Source organism: Hetaerina americana, unplaced genomic scaffold (assembly GCF_022747635.1).
Source record: "Hetaerina americana unplaced genomic scaffold, ioHetAmer1.1.p SCAF_62, whole genome shotgun sequence".
NCBI classification, from domain to species: domain Eukaryota; kingdom Metazoa; phylum Arthropoda; class Insecta; order Odonata; family Calopterygidae; genus Hetaerina; species Hetaerina americana.
Genome location: NW_027287228.1, coordinates 1,243,469 through 1,264,356, shown reverse-complemented (window position 1 = coordinate 1,264,356; position 20,888 = coordinate 1,243,469). Strand labels below are relative to the sequence as shown.

General features: G+C 41.6%; 1 protein-coding gene across 1 annotated transcript in view; it reads right to left on the bottom strand.

Annotated features, from left to right (window-relative positions):
- LOC139695696 (scavenger receptor class B member 1-like) overlaps nt 1-20,888 on the bottom strand; it is a 123,432-nt gene that overhangs the window by 83,298 nt on the left and 19,246 nt on the right. The window contains exons 4-5 of the mRNA XM_071594473.1: nt 9,183-9,324; nt 4,292-4,492 (exon numbers count right to left, since the gene is read on the bottom strand). Of these exons, the coding sequence (XP_071450574.1) occupies nt 4,292-4,492; nt 9,183-9,324 (343 nt within the window). The remainder of the gene's footprint in view (nt 1-4,291; nt 4,493-9,182; nt 9,325-20,888) is intronic.

Below are 20,888 nucleotides of genomic sequence, written 5' to 3'. Positions count from 1 at the left end.
AACAAAATTGCAAGCACACACGCTGTTCCTCTAGCTCCTTCTTTGCTGCCGTTGCACGCGGCGACGAACAGCTTAAGACACGTGCCGCTGCTGCTGCGTAACGACTCGAGGTAAACAAACACAAAACCTCTCGTTTTAGTCGTCAGATGTGTCGCTAGATGGCGCATTGTGTTTTTTTTCTATATGTTGAATGATTTCCGCAGAATGAAATCAGTCCGGTCTTTTTCTGATCACACCTTGCATTCTATAAATAAGGCCTAACCAGCGAAAGATATCATTTCTCTTCGACCTTTTCATCACATTTATCCAGTACTCCTCAAATAAATCGCAGTTCCTTTGCTAACTTGTCCACATATTCCTTCTAGTATGTGTTTCGCCCAGGAGAGGTCGTGAACGAGGGTAACGCCTAGGTACGAGGGTCATCCGGAAAGTAGTACCCGTTCGTGCCGCATGAAGTGCTGACGACGCGAGTAGCCGCTGGACGAGGTCAGATAGCTTCAGTGGCTTGTCTGCCTTCTCTGAGCCAAGTTGCGTGACGCTAGCATTGCCTGTGTTGTTTCTGTGATTGTTTACAATGTTTAAAAAAATTGAGAACGCCGCCAGTTGTGAAGTGAGGGCAGTGATTAAATTCCTCAATGCAAGAAACGTTCGCCCATGTGATATTCATCGCCAATTAAAGGAGGTGTATGGAGACAATGTAATGGACGAGTCGTCTGTTCGGCGGTGGTGTCGCAACTTCAACATGGGGAGGGGGAACACACACGACGATGAGCGTTCGGAGAGACCGTCTGTCATTACAGACCAACTGGTGAGCTCAGTTGACGAATTCGTGAGGAACGATCGGCGCGTCACAATTGATGACATCTGTGAGCATTTTCCCAATGTTTCTCGAACAATTGTTCATGAAATTGTTAAACACCATCTGCATTATGCAAAAATTTGTGCAAGATGGGTCCCTCGCGTATCTCAATGAGCTGGCGGCGAAGGACTATGCAGCAGGAATACAGAAACTTGTCACACGTTATGACAAATGCCTTAATTTGCTTGGAGATTATGTTGAGAAGTAGTTTAAAGTATCCTCTTTCAAATAAAATTTTTTATGTTTGTTAATATTTACTTTTGTGTCTTTATTTCACGAACGGGTACTACTTTCCGGATGACCCTCGTATTTAATCGAATCTATACATTCCATTTCGGTGTTCCCGATACATTAGGCGTTCGGGAGGGAACTGCTCCTTTCCCAAAAAGAGCAATTGTCCTGTGTGGAAAAATTTCAAGGGCCGACACATCGTGGGGGTTGATGATCATCGTCCACCCGACGACGACATGGACCATTTGGCCTAATACTGCCGGCACAAACCACGCGAAGAAATTAACTCGGCACGCGATTCGGGTGATATTCTGACGACGAATGCAAAACATATTTGCGCACGTGACCCGAGCCTCGAGCCAAAAACGAACCCGCCGCCATTTTATCGCCAGCGACTCGCAATATGGTCACTCTCGTCATTGTTAGCTCACAGAATATTGGGAAATTTGCTTTTTTTGAAACCTTAAAATATAAGTGCCCAGGCATGAAAAAATGGGATTCCTCATGAAACGATTATGAATCGAACACGAAATATGTCAATCCGAACATTCTCTTTATTCCTAAAGTTAGATTAATATTTTCATTGCCCCCGGTAATGTTGGAAGAAGATTGGAGAGAAACCCGGCTTCGAAATCAGCCTACTCTAATAACGGAAGGAGCCGAGAGGTCACGCGGTTTAACACCCCATTCGACGGACGGCGTGTTTCACTCGAAGTGCTCTCGGCCTGTGCACCCCAAATGGGGATACCATTGAAATATCCCTGCCATCTCCGGGATTCCAACCCAGGCCCTTTCAGGATAGGAAGCCTATACATTATCTCGTCGCACCATCCCAAACTTCTCCTTGGCGATCTCATTCTCTTCATCAGATAAATATATTTTGCATTTATTGGTAACTAACAGATGATAAAAATGTAATTTTTGATGTTGCATATCTGATTTCCTGGTCACTTCCTGCCACAAACCCTAACGGTGCCTTGCTGGGTATCATGTAGATGCAGGAATGTATGAATCTGGAAGCTTGCGCTTGAGGGAAGGGTAAGGGCATAGATAGTAAGTATTTGGAGATGCATGGGGAAGAATGGAGAATGTAAGTTAGATGGGCCGAGCGAGACGAACACCGAGGCTTTAAACATGTCAGGTAGACACAAAGAGGAATTCGGTAGAGAGGGTAATAACGGAAAAGGCAGGAGAATGGAGGAAATATGGAGAGGTGGGGTGAGGTGAAGTCGAAGGCCGTAGTGGAATGATTGATGCGCGGCAGGGGGTTTGGGGGTGGGGGGGAGGACAGCATCACGGAGTGAGGGAGGAAGGATGATCTAAGGACCGATTTGAGGCGAACACGATGTGCAGTGTAGGGGCTGCAGGGGATCGGTTTCACCCACCCCCCAAAATCAAACTGTAGCGGGTGTATTACCTTTCATCAAGAAAAATCGTGGCCAAAAACTCACAAAAAGGATGAATTAAGCTTCTAACGACCTGTTATAAGACTGCCCAAACTAAATAATATTTCCTTGAGTCGTGAAGGCTTCCCCAATGTGTTATTACCACCATCTGGGAGAACAGAGGCAGAGGAAGAACTAATTCACTTATTCTGCAATGCAAAATATTTTTTAAATTCAACTTGACCTCATGCAAGCAAGAGCACGTGGGGCCGTAGACGAGACCGGGAGGTCCTACCTTATTGACCACAAGGTCGGCCGTCCATAACAATGTCACGGCAAACCCACGAGTACCTAACGCCGGAGGCTGTAGAAGGTGATACTGTGCAAATTTATCACACTGTTACTAAATCTATGTCTAACCTTAATATAATCTAGCTGAAACCTTTCTGAGTCACCTGGCACTTTCCATTTATACCTGCGTCTTTTGTGGTGTCTAAACTAAGTGTTGGTGATGACTAACTCCTGTCTCCTGCAGAACTCAACTGCTTTCTCCCCGCGGTCATCCCTCGAGCCTAAACCGTAGTCACCCACCTCATCACCATCTCTTCCTTCGCCTACCCTCGCATTCCAATCCCCCATCACTCTCATATGTTTCCCTGCAGGAACATACGCGATTATGTCCTCTAACTGATCGTATATCCTATCGACCTCTTCTTCCTTATCGTTGCTCGTGGGATGTATACCTAAATAATAACCAAGTTTGTCGGTTCTACTTTTATCTCTACTAGTAGTATTCTATCCGTTACCTGTTCTATGTTGACTACGCTTCTTCCTACCTCTTCATTTAATACTATGACAACCCCTCGTTGGCTCTCGTCCCTGCCGCTGTATATCATTCTATACTGATGACTCCAGTAATCCCTGCTATCCTTCCATCTCACCTTGGATAGACCTAAAATCTCTATTTTTCCCCTTTCCATATCTTGCTTGATATTCTCGAGTTTACCTGTCCTTATCATTGTCCTAACATTCCACGTTCCTATTCTAACTAATTTTGTCTTCTTCTCCTGCGTCTTCTGTCCTGCTGCTGCTGGTTTTCCCTTGCAAGGGTTTCGTGGGATGACGATGGACTACCTTTTGTCTGGCTCCTAGCCTAGGTATATATATATATATACCTATATATTAATATATATAATAATATATGTACACATATATTATTTATATATATATATAATATATTATATATATTATATTATACATATAATTTTATACATATGTGATTGTGTGTGATTTTTGGTTACATGGTTTGGCAAAATTTAATCTCACATGATGATGATTTTTAAAAAATACTTCTATGTTAGTGTATCTGAATATCCTTCCAAGCCGATAAATTTTTCAAGTTTCTTTTGAAAATACGAAGAAAAAAGTATTTACTTTGGCTGTCATGAGCAGGGAAAAAATCGGACGACAAGCTATAAATGAAGCTGCGAGCAAACACATGCAATGTTGACTAACAGCTATTATCGTAATTGGTGCATGGGCTAATTGTATGGCCGTTGCCCTAGCAACTCACGCCTTTGTGAAGTCGTGTGTCGATGCTTAAAGGACCATTGCGCGCTCTCTTTTTGGAGAATTCTTTCGACTAGTGCGACCCAGGGATGCGATCATATTAATCCACTCCCCACGAAGACAGGAGGATCTTGTTCAAATGTTCAACAGTGGCAACGAATCAGAGGGATCGATTTCGTCATAGTTTCTACTCGCCGTTGGGATTGTATTGCGTGAATGAAAGGGGTTTGCAAAATGTGCATCTTACCCTGTCGATCAGTCCCAGCTTGTCGAAGTGTATCCAGGAGGGGAGCAGGGTGTTCCCGAGGCCCACCAACGGATCCTCGTAGCCGAACATGAACTCCTCCGCAGTCATCTCCTCAATCGGCTCGGAGTCCGTCTGTCGGACGATGAGGTTGAAGCCGGCCCTGGTGAAGTAGGAGGATCCCTCCAGGATGTTCGCCATGCTCTGGAACGACAAAGAAGGGAAGGTGAGGTCAGTAGGTCGGTCACCATCCACCGACGGTGTTTGCCGTGGAAACAAAACACACTAATCGATTCGCAGGGTTTGTCGTGCTAGGCGAAGGGTATTCCTCACCAATTATTTAATCATTGTTGCAATAGTGGTAGTTAACAGTGAAGAGGCGTCGAACAGCTAAATTTACTTGCGCCAACCGAGATAGATGTTTTTTTTTGACTGATTTAGGATGTTTGGGGAATGGGGAAGAAAGTTTCGTGAGAGAGAAACCCGGCGTCGACATTAGTCTCGTACTCTTATGATGGTGGGCTCCTAGGGGTCACACGGATCAACGTCCCATCTGACAGACGTTGTATTCTACTTGGAGCACGTAACACCACCGATAGAATTCGGGACACTTTTGGAGAATCGGGTGCCCTTAAGGATTCTATCTTGGGTTTTAGGGAAACCAGTGCGCTATCCACGGCACCAGCCCGATCCCCATGAAACCCGGAGGTCAGATTGACAGGTCGGGTTATTTTTCATCCCAAACTAAGCCCAAAGGTGCGTGACGGTCACACATTAGTAGGGTAATTTGGGGGACCAGCGCATTTCCCTGTACCGCTTATGGTCTGCCAGAAAAATCACAAAGGATGAGGAGGTTTAAGTTCTATACTCAAATTTAGGATAAATGGTTGTGCTTAATTACATTGCATGTATATCAAATATGTTTTGCAGAAAATCCCTCCATGAAAATCGACCTCTAAGTCTCAATTTCTCCCAAATAAAGACCTCTATCTATCGGAAAAGAAAGAAATACTTAGTTGTTCCACATATATTCCCGCTTCCACAAAGTGACGCCTCAGACAATTTTATTCACCTCTATCTATCTATCTATCTATCTGTCTAGCCCTACTTCAAGTTATAGGAATGAGAAATTCATCGCTGAAGGTCTCGTTATATTTGAGAAAATTCATCGGGGTGCCTAAACTATCAACTGTAGGAAATGAGTTGTGTGCACGATATTGGAACCCCTATTTCCTCAGGGTGCGATATGTGTCACCCGGAATCGAATCCGGACCCTACAGTTAAGTAGATGAGCTATCTACCCACTGGAGTTCCAGCCTCTGCATATATTTTGTTTTCACATCTCACTCTCCCTTCGTGAACAACTGAAATACGAATATTTCTTTTAAATTCATTTATTTTAGGACCCGGTGGGCATTTCTCAGGATGATTTACGGTGGGTGGGGAAAGAGACGGATTTGGAAAAACTCCAAAATCATCATTCGCGTTGGAACGGCCGAAGGGTTTCGATTCGGAAAAGAGGAATTTATCGATCCCAAATGCCACAAAATTGAGGTGGCTACTGTTTCCATGGCAACATAAATCTTGTTATTCGACGTCGGAATTAGTTTCATGGAAGTAGAAGTAAGAAAGCGGCGATCTCAGGAGTCGTCTTCGTCTTCCATGGCGGAGCGGGTTACTATGTTCCCTCGAGGCTGGATTTCAGGTCCAGCAAGGGAACTTGAAAAGCTTTAAAAACTACAATCCCATGTCACGTCTCGCGGAAGCAATAACAATAAAAAAATGGGAAACAGTTTGTTGGAGATTTATTCAGATACTAAAATATGGAGCGTATTTTTTGAATATTGGTATGCATTTTTCGAAAGATATTGGCATCGTCCATTGTCACCCTTGTTTTTCCAATTATTGGTGGTGTATGATGCTATGATATTGGTACGGCAAGCAATCGAGATTGGAATTAAGGTAGGCTGATATCTCATTATATTGGTCATGTTGGCGCGCATGATCGAGATTTAGTTAGAAATCGCTTACCACATCAGTCATAAATCACTGCGATAGGTATGGGATGGGAATATATGTAAACAAAACATTATCTTTTGAGAAACAGGAAGGTATTATTTAACTTTAGTACCCTCAAAGACACCACTAGGGTGTGCGGCAGGGGGTGAATATTTAAACGTTGAAAGAGTACTCGTATGTTCATGTGAATGTTAGCAGTGTTTCATGGCTTTGGGGCAATGGTCCATTTCCCAGGGTAATCCAGTTGCTAGAAAGTGGTTGTCATATTCCTGAGAGGGATATTTTTGGCTGATTTGGTGAATATGAAACATTTGTTATCAGAATGAAATGACCATACTTTCAATGCCCTTTGCAATTGGATTTCATTTTACATGATATCTACAGGCCACAATTAGACTACATCACCCGACCTTTTCATTCCAGTCACTTGAAATCAATCTATTCTCAAGAGTTGGCACCGATTAAAATTTCTCACGTCTATGATAGAAATAAATATTTTCCTTCAAACATCATAGCTATTTTATTTTTTTCAGAATGCGCAGCTTTTAATTTTCCACATTACGTTCTACAATTTTGTTCAGATGAATCGTAATTTAACTTGTAGCTTTGAGAAATGGAGAAACGTGCAATAAATTGCGACATGCACGGTATATGTTCAAAAATATTTGATTTGGGAAGTCAAACGCCTTGATAAATTTATAAATATTTCATTAGAAAACCTGAAAAACTCATAGAATACCTTGATATTTGGAAAGAGCACACCCTCCCAATAGCACTCAGGATAGAATACCAATTAATAATGAAGCCAAGGTACTTTAAAATGATTTTGGGCAACATCCGCTGAAGGTTGCAGACATTAAGGCTTTATTTCTGCCGGTTAGTGTCGACAGATTACATTTTCTTGCAACTGGGTTGCATCAATGGAGGGAAGGGGTCAGCGTCAATGTTTGAACGAGCGGAATGAAAACGCATCTCGGATCTCTTCCTCCGATTGGTCGGACGGACATTGCACTGGTTTGAGTGTATTCATCATATGGGAGGGTCAAGTTCAAAATTAGCCTGCAGACTCATACGTATGTCGTCATTAATGATTTTTTACTGTTTTGAAAGAATATAATGAATGCAGTCAATGGTTGTTCCCTGTTAGTGCAACTGATAACCTAAATCTACTGTCAATGATTGTCATCTACCGCCATTCTGATCAGTTGAAAAACATTTAAAGAGATTTACGTCCATTGTTTGATTGTGTGACCCGAGCCCGTATCGATGCCGCATCGATGCATTTCGCCCAACTTCATCGTCCGGCGCAACTCGAGCGCCACGCTGGAGAGCCAGTGATATCGAGTTCAGTATTTCCGAACGCATTATCATTGACTGGCGAATGGCGGGAGGTGTTTGCAATGTAGGAGCGTCGAAAACTATTTTAAAAAATGTTGTTTCTCGTAGTGAAATCATTTCAGATTCACTTTTGGATTAATATTTGAAAGCCTTTAAATACTTAGCACTGGCCCATTGTACTCGATGTGGACCAACGCTCTATTTCCCAATTTGGTTAACGTAGCTCTGTCGAATGATTACTTGATTCATTCCAATTGCATGTTGCTGCTTCGTCCCAGGGCATTCAAAATGCCCCCTCTGACCTTCCTTGGATTCTCAAGACCTCTCCGTGAATTCCTTGGTGAGCCATCTTCCATCCCATCGGACGTACTTACAAGGATTTCGCGGAAAAAATGCAACTTTCTAGAGATTTCTACGGAAAGCCTAAAAGCAGTATTTCAGCAGAAGTTGTATTGGAGATGGGTCGAGTACAGATCTGTTTACTCGCTTTCGATTCTTTGTATATCGATTCTCGTGCGTATATCCTTTTTCGATTCTGAGGTTTTAGTACTAGGTATTCCTTTTCGAATGTTTTCATTTCATACCTAGTGACGTAAGAAAATTAACTAGGTATAGAGGCTTGGTTTAAAATGATTTGCAGAAAGGGAATTAATTTAAATAACCTCTTTTACTCAGGTTCTGAAATAATTGACCAAACTGTATACTATGAAGATTCATTTGTAGAAATTAAACAATTTACTGATCCATAAATTGGCTTTTTTTTAACCACGTATGTGCATTTCCATTCGTCGTTTATAATTATATATATATATATATTATATATATATATTTATATACATTCATATATATATATATATATATATATATATATACACACACAAACACACACAATGATCGTATGTATACATACGCGTGTTATAAATAATGAAAAACCTCCAGTGTGGCACACTGTCCAATATAGAAGGCATTTATATTATTACCCCAATCTTCACATTTTTCAGCCCCCCTCCCCTCCCAAAACCTTCCATATCATTCAACCTATCCCCACCTTCCCCTTCCATCCAGTGTTTCCAGCCCCTTCTCTTCCTCGGTTTCGTCTTTCTCTTCCTTGAGGTAGGAGGAGAAGGGCGAAGAAATTTTGTATGCATAAACAATACTAACTTATATATATATATATAATATATATATATATATATATGAATGCGTTTTTGTGTGTGCATAAAACACATATTAAAACATAGACATAAATATAAAGTACACTCGTGTCATTGTTTCTACCTTTCCGACGGGAATACCGCCTTCGTCAAACATATGAAAGATACTTTTTCGACGAAGGTGGCTCATTTGTGTCCATGCATTGATATTGGTTTTTTTATGTACTACGTTTTATCATCGCTCGACATTTACTTCAATAATATATGTGTGTGTGTGTATATATATATATATATATATATATATATATATATATATATATATATATATATATATATATATATTTGTTATTTTATCTTCTTAATTAAATGAAACAAACTCTTACCAGAAGGGCGATGTTTGGAACGTGGACAATGTCCGATGGGCTCCCGTTCGTCATTTCCGGAACGAGGATGAGCGGATGTCTCGGTATGGATGTAATCGTCCCGTTTCCGTTGAATTTGATGGCCGTGTGCTCGATGACCTCCCTGTGGCAGAGATGGAAATCGTTAAAGTGATTGAGTGAGTTGCGAAGTGGACGGCGATGGCAGATTGAATAATCCTAAACATATCCCTCCCCGCCCCCTCTCTCAACGGATGCTGGATTCAGAGCCTTTGATTTTTTAAGGATATCCCTTCCCCATTCCCATGCATCCAATCATCAATCTCTCCGTCACGTCCGGGCGTGCATTCCTCCAATCTACTATTTAGTATCGCAACTGTGAATTTACTCCCCCATAACTTACACTACCCTTTTTTATTCTCTCACTGAAACACTAACGGCTAAAACGATACTGCACAACTCAACCCATCAGTTCCTCTTTATATTGGGTAGGTCAGTTGCGGTGTCGTCTTGAGAGGAATTGACTGTTATTACAATAAGATATTCGACAAATGAACCCCGGTGTTTTTGACTCTCACGAAGTCAAACTTTGCTCATCGCGTAATTTTATTTTGTTCAATGGGTTTATTTTTTATAGGGTATGGGAGGAAGGAAGTATCGAAGAAGGGTTTACTGTGATGTTGTATGTTTGGTTGTGCTATGTTCGGAGAGCCAAAGGAATGGACCATTGTCCAGTCTGTCCGTCCAGAGTCTTCCTCAAAGGGCAGTGCACTGATGGACGATGACAATAACAATCATTCAACGATAAATTCCAAAATTTAAATTTAAAAATGGGCACACTTTTTCGCCAACGGGTTTATTACAGTGGGTATAATATTTTACAATTGAATGAACCGTATTTGGTGCAATAGACTTCAGTGAGAGAATATCAGTTCCGCGCAACCGCCATCTTAGAAAAAATATCGAAGTTCAACTCTTCTGCATTCTCTTCAATGTTGTCCGGTTTCAATGAAGTCGCATGTTTAGCAATCTGGGGGGAAAAAAGCCTTCAAATTGAAACGAAAAGTAATAAAATTCACCAAATTGAAAGGTCGGCTGTGATCCACGAATAATTTTTATCTGATTATTCTGATTTCGTGCATTATTCTCCCAGTTTGTACGTTTCACGGCGATGCTTGTAAAGTCATTCACGTATCAAAACTGAGCATCGACAATTTAAAAAAGTCAAGAACCCACCGTGCCAAGATTCTTCAAACACGAGGTCCGAGACATTTGTCCGAGTTATGCTGGCCGAATCAGCGATCCTTTTATCCCTGGAATACCTCGTGGACTCCAGGTTTATCGCGAGGCGTTGACCGCTCTGTCGTGAATAGAATTTTAGAAAACATTTCATGAACGCGAAAGTGACATTAGAGTATTAGTCACGGTCATTTCTCTGCGCGTTACCTCCTCCTCGAGAGTGGTTGAAAGCACTTTCTTAGGATTAAAGAGATGAAAAAATAAGAGAGGAATTGGGACGCCATCGCTGAAAAGCCACTACAAGAAAATTCGTGTTCCACTATCGTCCAATGTAAAGAAGACAAGCGGTTCGTGGGAAAATTCATTTCACCGAAACATTTTTCGAGACCTATTGTCATTAATTTAATTATCCTTAAGAAATGCGGAGGTGTATCTCAGAGCAGATAGAACAGTTTACGAATCTCGGAAGTGTTTCGGACCTACAGGGTCAAAGTAGTCGGGACGTAAGGAGAAGAATTGCGATAAGCAAAGAGGCTTTCACAAGGAGGAGGGAGTTGATGACAGGGACGTTGAGTAAGGATGTTAAGGAAAGACTCGTAAAAACTTTAATTTGGAGCGTAGCTATGTACGGAGCGAAAACGTGGTCACTGAAGGAGGAGGATAGACGTAGACTGGAGGCTTTTGAAATGTGGGTGTGGAGAAGAATGGAGAAGGTGAATTGGACAGAGAAGAAAACAAATGAGGAATAAGAAATACTTCCTCCCATTTGTTTTCTTCTCTGTCCATTTCACCTTCTCTATTCTTCTCCACACCCACATTTCAAAAGCCTCCAGTCTACGTCTATCATCCTCCTTCAGTGACCACGTTTTCGCTCCGTACATAGCTACGCTCCATATCAAAGTTTATACGAGTATTTTCTTAACATCCTTATTCAAAGTCCCTGTCATCAACTCCCTCCTCCTTGTGAAAGCCTCTTTGCCTAGCGCAATTCTCCTCCTTACGTCCCTACTACTTTGACCGTGTTGGTCCAAAACACTACCGAGATATGTAAACTGTTCTACCTGCTCTAGTTTTTGCCCTCCTATTTTAATGTTTAGCTCAGCCTTTTCCTTTCTAGAAAATCGCATAACCCTTGTTTTATTAATATTGATTTTCATCCCATACCTGTCGCACTGAATTTCCAATTCACTCAGCAATGCTTGCAGCCCCTTGGCTGACTGACAAACTAAAGCTTGGTCATCAGCAAACCTAACTGATTTTACGAATTCCCCGCCCACTTTCATTCCTACCTCGAGTTCTTCCCATGCCTCTTTGATCATTTCCTCTGCATACAGGTTGAACAGCAACGGTGATATTGGGCAACCCTGCCTTACACCTCTTCCTAACACTGCCCATCCGGAGCTCCCCGTTTCCCACCCGCACCTGAGCAGTCTGAGACATGTACAGGTTCTGGATTAGCCTCCTTTCTCTCCAATATTTTTCCATTTTCTGCAAAATACTTTTTCGTTTTTCCCAATTCACTCTATCAAACGCTTTTTCGAAATCTACGAAACAGGCAAATACCTCCTGGTTGTGTTCTATATTCCTCTCGATTAATAATCTCATTACTGCAATGGCATCACGCGTACCTCTCCCCTTCCTAAACCCAAACCAATCAACCCCTAAGTAATCACTTGCCCTACTCTCAATCCTTTTGTTAATGATCCTGAGAACAACTTTAGCTACGTGGGATATCAAACTTATCGTCCTGTAGTCCTCACATGATGTAGCCTTTACCTTTTTCCGAATAGGAACTAAAACTGATCTCACAAAGTCTTCCGGCCAGATTTCCTCCTCATAAATACTACGGATCAGCCCATATAGCCTCTTCCTCCCACATTTTCCTAAACATTTCAATAGTTCCGTAGGAATGTCATCCACCCCCACGGCCTTATTTAGTTTCATCTCCCTTAATGCCCTTTCTATCTCATTGTCCAGTATGTCTGGACCTACGCTATCTTCCTCTACGTCATATTCCTTTTCAATGTCTAACTTTGTTGGTCTAAGTTCTTTACTAAACAGTTCTTCTATATACTCCTTCTATCTCTCTTGGATGTTTCCTGTGTCAACTATTACCTTACCCGCCTTATCTCTAACTGTTAGCATTGATCTCCCTTTCTTACTCGCTTTCTGTCTTTTGGATGCAAACAATTAAACTTTGTCTTGTCCCAAGGTTCATATTTCCAAACGTCAGTTGATTTCTGGACTTTCTTCGTATTTAGCGACGCCGTGATCAGAATCACCAGCAATTGAGGATGTAGGGAAAGTAATGGTCCGGGCAGCGAAGGTGTCCCACTAGAAGAAAAGTCTACGGCTAGCATCTAGCAAAACGTCCTTGGGAAACATACTACGGGTATGGTCTGCCTTTGCCTGAAACATGATATATTCAGATCACTGTTTTAGTGCCATTGAGCCTCGGACGACAAGAGAGAAAACAAAAGGATTGGAAACAGTGGGCATGAGGTATCACAAGTGATTGATTGAAAATTAAATGGACGAATCGCAAAGGGTGGAAATTGAATAAGATGTGGGAGAAGGAAGTATTCCGCGAAGAATTCGAAGCAGAAGTGGAATAAATGAACCCAATGGACATCGGATCCGATTCACATCAGGCCGAGGGGGAATGGAGACCAAATAAGCATGCAAATTGCTCAAACGGAATCTGAGAGAGAGATAGACACACACATTAAGTCAAAGGAAAGTGATTAAAAGATGTTACTCATAGATTTAGATGGAGACCATGATGCGTGCAGAGTTGAAATTAAACGGACGATGATAATCGGCGAGGTTTTTTTCTTTCCTGGCATTTTAAGACACCGCGATTGACAAGGTCGCAAAAGTCAGACTGGTCGCTTAATGACTACACTTATAGTTGAGTTTCGCCAGCCATTTTGTCGATCCTCAGCCACTTGATCGACAATCATTGTCTATCATTCATTAATCATTGCTTATAAATCATGTTGATAGACAACAGTATTCATTGATTGTTGCCTTCATGAATATTTTTATATTAATTAACCTAACAATCTCCCTACTGTTTACCTCTGTTTATGTTAGTTCGCGTCTATTATCAAGATAATACGTGCCCCTGCTAATCTCTTTGTTGTAATTGACCTGAGGGGTAATCAACCTTACTGAACTGAAAATGAAAGCGACGCTTATTTTTTTCATCATCCTGCGTTCGCCGACTGCCCTCTGGGATGCCCAAGAGTGACTGTCCGAGTGCCCGCTTCCCTCCCGGAAAATGGGTCAGTGTCACCCGAGTTGTTCCTTGACCGCATGAGATCCATCACGCGGGTCAGAAAGGAAGGTAGAGTGCGCGGAGCAGCGGACGCGAATCTCAGGAGACGAAGGATGAAGTGAACAAAAGGGATGACCACTTCACACGCACACGCGTGCGTTTTACTCGGGATCTGGATTGGCCGCTGCCATCACGTTAACCTAGTTTCATTGAACTATCAGGAAGGCTCCAACGTCAGCCTCCCAGCGTTCAAAGCTAACTCTCTCTCTCTCTATCGGTAAGTATATGGTGCCTGGAGGGAAATATATATTTTCACCCTAACTCAAATGAATTTTCAGTGACCAAGAACTGCCAACTGTGAAAATGAAAGGTTTTTCTCGACTTCCATTTGAAAATTTACACCTTTCGACTTTTCTTATTAACGAATCGTGAGTCAAGATTAAAAGTGAATAAGGATAGTGGGTCGAGGGCCGTACTGCTAACCAGAGGTCCCCGGTTCGATTCAAGAGGACTCCTCCGGGCACCCTCAGCTTCACCCAAGTTGTGTGGTTTTCCAGGTACCGGATCTTCCTGGGGAATCATGGGCAGCTAAGGCAAAGGGATTGGCCCCCCTTATTTGCCCCGTTAATGAGTGAATTTCATAGGTCGTAAGGCTACTTCTAGTTGAGCTCTAACCTAATCGTTTGAACTAACCTTCAGGTTGATGACTGTGTTTACACGTACAGCGAATGAGCCCTCAAATCCAAGCGGTCGAGGTTATTGTACAATAAAGTGTGAATTGATACGGTGATCTTCGGACTAACAGCGGGCAAAAAGCCGTGTGTTTGCAATGGTTAATCATGGACTTGGGTGTAAATTAGGTCATAAATTATAAGGAGACCATATTGGCAATCTATTATTACTCCCATCGTACTACGGTAGGAGGGATCATGCCAATAAAGTTAGCAGATAAAAGTGTAGAACAAATAGATTTAAGACGTCATTTTTCCCTCAATCGCAATAAGAGATCAGAATAACATTATCCGACTGCGTTAGGGGGAAAAGTGTTCTTTCAAAAGTAGTGTGGCATGTAAATCACCCCTGCCCCACACCCTATCGGTAGCTTGCTGGATACTATGTATATTAGAACGGCCTAAAATGTTTTAGGGCTATTATAAAAATGCTCCTCAATGGCAACCATCTAGCAAGACTCCGAAATCCCCCGACCCACTTCTCGTCAAGACTTTGATTAAAATGGCGATGTACGAGTCTAGTGACTCCAATGTCTGCTAAGCCAAATTCTACACAGAATGGATCAACTGATTTCAAAAACGATTACGGAACTTGATGAAGGTGTCTAGAGTATTAAGATTTGCTAGTCAATAGGAAAAGATTTCTAGAATACTTAAAGATGCACTCATATTTACTATCATTGATGATCGGAATTTGAAATTAATCATAGTTTTCCCTCGGCAATGCTCCGCTTGGCGAGATCAATTACGCATTGCCCCACCCTAGGGTCATTCTGTTTCCAGTCGAGCCAAGGCGCGTTGTATGAAGTCATTGAACGAAAGAGCCGGAAGGGCTGGCAGGTGTAATAAAAGGTGCTTCCTTGTTTTCGCCGGTCGGGGCCGTGCAATGCAATGCTTCACGCTTGCTCTGTTCAACTGTTTGTTTTGCAGTGCCACTGTTAGTGCTGGGAGAAAGTTAAACTACACCGATCGGAGTTGAAATCGCGTTTGGAGGTCGACCGGTGCTCGAATCATTGGTCGAGCCTCGAATCTATCGATTGATACTTTTTCGATAGATCTGAACGTTACTTGCACTAGTGAGTTTTGAATTGCCGTTGTCACGAGGTAACGGTCGCCGAAGAAGCTGGTTTTAAAACAAATCTTGCTTGTAGCTAACAAAACCTCTATTTTCTTTTACGATGCGATTTCCGAATTATAAATCTCGTCACGCATTCGAAGTACGAACCTACCGCGGAAGAGTTGAAAAGTTGTGGGTCATCGTGTGCAAATGTTTCAAGATCGGGAAAGTCAAATTTTCCCTCGCTGCGCGGATACCGTGAATTGATGTTTGAATTATCGACGGATGGATGCTGTGCTTCAGTGGGTTCAATTCGTTCGAAAGATAATCGAAAAAATATTGCCATTACTGCTGTCAAACAGACACAAAACCCCTACGTGCGGTTAATAGTTACGTTAGTCGCCGTCGGAGTCGTCCCGTGTCTACCGTGGGCAGTCGTGCCGCGTTAGTGACGTCCTCTTCGACAATGACCCATTTCATATTTCCAGCATAGTTTATTTCGCTGTCATGACGTGAGGGTCAATCGCGTCCTCAAATGACCTCCTGGACACCTCAACTGTTCAGAGGACACAACGTTCTTTTTTTAACATAATTTTCGATAGAACAACTTTGTGATATTTTATTGCACATTCATACCTTCGTAATATGTGATATATTTTCCTTTGCCATCGTAAGGCTCACCTATTTTCCTTTACCACAGACTTCCGCATCTTTATCTATTTTGCTACAATTGGTGCTACCTTGTGCACTCGCAAATGCGGGATAATGTCTAAACGTACAAATATTTCGAACATTTCTCATAACTTTTCCCATATATTATCATCATTTAAGTAATGTTATGATGATATACGACCTCAGAATGATTTTTGATCGAATAATGAACTTCGTTCTCGACTCATGTCGACAACCACAGGCTAATTTGTGCTTGGGTTTCGTTCTGTAAATCATTTGTTGACCCTCAATTACTTTATCAACAGACGCATCATCAGTTCGCAATAATAATTGCCGATATAGACAGACGAATACCTCTATGAACATTGAAAACTTCACTTCCGACAGCAATTTATGTTTGTTTTTGAAATTCGATGATCGCGTGACAAATTTTGGGCCATATGTTCGCTCCTTGTCATGTCAAGACTTTTAATTTGTGAAAATCCATTGAAATGAAAAAGGTTGGCTCTAATGACTTTGCATCTCTACGGACTAGAATTTTCATCGTCGAGTACATATTTTCGCTAGCCTTAAACATCATAATTCCATCCAGATAATTCAACGCAGTGTAGCAAAAATATTCGACGGATAAATACTATAATGTAGAAATGCAAAGTTTTTTGAGTATCCCTCTTGCATTGGTTTTTGTTTTTGTTTAAACCGACCCTTAATTATTAGGTTCTGATTTTTTTGGAGAAAGCCGCATTTTTTATGAATACTTGATAGAATTTACATTATTTTCTGAAAATGGTTTAAAAGTTGTTGTGTGTAAAACTGTGCACCTCGCTTTCAAAGCAATATACGAAGTGTGACCGTCACCGGACAGCTGTCAGTTAGGCACAACACACGTTCATAGCGCTGGTGTTGACGGCGTGTTTTCGTATTTCGAGTCTCTTCTTAAGACTCTTCTTAAGTCTCTTCTCTCATGGGGCGAGTCCGCCCGGGGATGTCCGTTTCCAGATTCAGTCCGATGTGAGGGGGGTGGGGGGGGGGGGGAGTTCCTCGGAAACGGTCTCTCGGACATTTTTTACGCCTCCTGCCGAGATGAGTAATCGAATCCCACTTCTCAGCATACGGAAATCAGTCGGCGTCATTCCTTGACCTGGAATCCAGAAGAGGAACGGCGGCAAGAGTCCCATTCGGAGCCACTTTCGCTGAATAGGTATATATTAAACTTCAGTTCTGCGACACTGTCCCGGACTGGTTAGGCCACCAGGAAGGATTCCGAAAGATACGTTCCGATACGTAAGCCCGGAGTCCATCTCCGCGTTTAATCTTTCCTCTCCCCTTTATGGGTCTGAAGCAGCAATTCTTGGGGTTTGTAGATGCCCTGGAATATACCTTTCTTCGTAGCAAAGCCTCGAGTATTGGGGAAGTGCCGGGCAGATATGGTAATCAGCCGACGGGCGGAAACGTATTAAATATTCATGGAGATCGGGAAAAATACACACACACACGCACACACACACATATATATATATATAAACATACATACATATATATATATATATATATATATATATATATATATATATATACATGTATATATATATAACAAACTTCGAAAGCAACAAACAATGTAAGAAAACATAAAAAGATGTTATTTCACGTTAACAAAACACGTTATTTCTTGATCATTTAGACGGAATTCAGCTCCGTCTTCATCGGAAGAAATAGAAGTAATGGCCATTCTTCCGATGAAGACGGAACTGAATTCCGTCGAAAAGATCAAGAAATAACGTGTTAGTGACCTTTTATTGGGTTCTTATATTGTTTGTTGCTGTCCAAGTTTGTTATTCAACACTTCCGTGTTGAATATATATTTATATAAACAGTATATTTTTTATATTATTTATGTGTATATATATATATATATATTAAAATATCTTCGAAATGGAACGCTCATCGGCGACACACAAATATATAAAAACACAGATGTAGATTTTTAGAATATAGAGACACAAAGAAAGGACACTCACAATTTGTTATTTTACGTTTCGACAGCACGGCTGTCGTCTTCAGAAACGTAAAATAACAAATTGTGAGTGTCCTTTCTTTGTGTCTCTATATTCTAAAAATCTACATCTGTGTTTATATATATATATATATATATATATATATATATATATATATATATATATATATATATATATATATATATATAAACCATAAACACAGTAATCAACCCGAAGGTCGGTTTGGTAGGTGATGGTAGAGATCACCCAGTACTAAGCCCTATACGGCGTCTGAAATTCACACATCAGGGGGCCAGTTCCTTTCCCTGTGGCGGTTATGGTTACCCAAGAAGACCTGGTACCCGAAAAATCACTTTAGCTAGGGTGGAGCTGCCGGTTCCCAGAGTGACTTACCCGGGTATCGAACCCAGGACCCTCCGGTCAGCAGTCCAACACTCTACCCACTGGACTACCGCGACCCATATAAATAAATATATATATATGTATGTATATATATATATATATATATATATATATATATATATATATATATATATATATATATATAAAATAATGTTTTGCCTTAAAAAAGTGACATTTATTCATACATAAATCTCTGCGGTTAATTTTTTTATCTGAGAAAAACGATTCCTGTAGATTAATCGTTCAAAGTACAGTACTTCTTTTAAAGATTTTGAGGTTTTGAACGGACCATGGCGATTGTTTACTAACTTAGTATCTTGAGAACCTCTTATTTCTTTTTTTTTCATTTCTTCGTCTCTTCTGACCTCGTTCGTGCTCTATGAGATGACTCAGCAGAATGGCTGGTGACCTACCACCCCCTGCCGCACGCCCTTGTGACGGCTTGCGGGGCATGGTGCAGATGTAGATATAAGAAGTCCACTGCCTTCCTTCTTGACAGTCTACCCCGCTTGAACAATGTTCTCCACTCGGTAATGGCCCTTATCAACATCCCAACATTAGCTTCCAGTGTTCCCTCCATCCACTTGATGTGCCTTCTTCGGATTTCTCTTCTCGCTTCTTCGGATGTTTCTCTTCGTCCACCCTGTTTTAAACGTTGTTCCTTGTCCCTCTCCCCTTTCTCCAAATCCTCGTCTCGAAAGCCAATCCCATCCTCTCACTGCCCTCAAAGACATGTCTTCTTACCCATTAAGCACTACGCTCCTAATTTAAAGTCTTCACTTCTCATATTTCCTTTACATACGAGGGTTGTCCAGAAAGCAACCTCCATTATGCTATTACAAATACACAGGAATATATGCAGTAAATTTATTATTTTCATCTCAGAACTAAATATCTCTTCTATTTATGTACACATTCGCCAAACATATGACATAAACATTTGTCATATCTCTGAACTAGTTTTATGATTCCTTTCAGCATAAAATTCTACCGCCTGAGATCGTAGCCAACCGATGACGACATCTTTCGAGAAGAGCATAAAACATATACAGTGGCCTAACTGTTCAGTCGCCTTCCCGTGAGAAACGGAGTCGTCGAAATCCATGGAAAACTTTCAAAGTATTTCAGGTATCGTAAAACACCGGTTTTCGCGAAAGTTTTCGTCAATTTTCCGGCGATGTTAATTGTTCGCCGCCACAGCCGGGGGCGGCCACATCTGTCACCATCAATCACCATCACCATGGGCATTGGTCCGTTCACTCTTACTTGAACCACAACGCACAACTCTCATTGTCACTCATCACATTTCTACATCTACATAATACCCCGCAAACCGCCGCAAGGGCGTGTGCCGCGGGACATTCTGTCCGTACAGATCACAAATTCCCCGATGATAAATGTCGACAGCTTTGAAGTTTCCTTAATCAGTGAAAACCTTATCTCCCAACGAACTTCACACTTGACGGGAATTTCAATTGTGTAGTTCATTTTCACTCGCTGCTGTACGAACAAACGACAGGCGGTTGTGGTCTTCCAAACAATGCAGCTCGAGGCGTGCTGACCTATTGGGTGGGTGTGTCTGTCAAATATAGCAAACTATTTGGCTCCTCCCTCCACTAAGTCTCACGGAAATGGAGGTTACTCTCAGGACAGCTCTCGTGCTTTATCAGTGTGCCCCCGTCATCAATCCTTCGACCAATGCCCTCCGCCCTTTCCAACTCCCCTTTTCTTCTAAAACACTCTTTCCCCAAATACAAGAACTGCTCCGCCCAATCTAGTCTATTCCCATCGAGTTATTGTCTCCCCCAACGATAGTATTTCTTCATTATCTCCTTACTTCCCTTGTCTTGGGGTGAACTCTCTCCCCTCGCCTTTTATCCTTTGAAGAACTCAACCATAAGTGAGCAATCCTATTGGCTGTCGGGCTCGCTATTCCTTGACCATCTGCGAACCTAACTGACTCGATCATCTCGCCACGTAATTCCATCGCCGGCCCTCGTCTTGTTTCCATACATATTAATGAAAAATTTACAGTCATAACCACGCATATTACCTGATTGATATATGTTGCCGTTTACAAGTTTTGGCGATTACCATCGATACAAACTGTTTAATCAATCACCACCGAATCGTAAAGCACCAAGGGGTAACACCAGGTTGTCACTCATTTCGTGCAAATTTCACGCTAAAGAAATTTTTAAAAAGTAATTCGCAAAAGTACTATAAATTCTGCCACGCATGATACATATGACTCTGCGACTCTAATTCGATAGTTTTGAATCGAATTCCTATTCTCTTCAGGGAGAAACAATC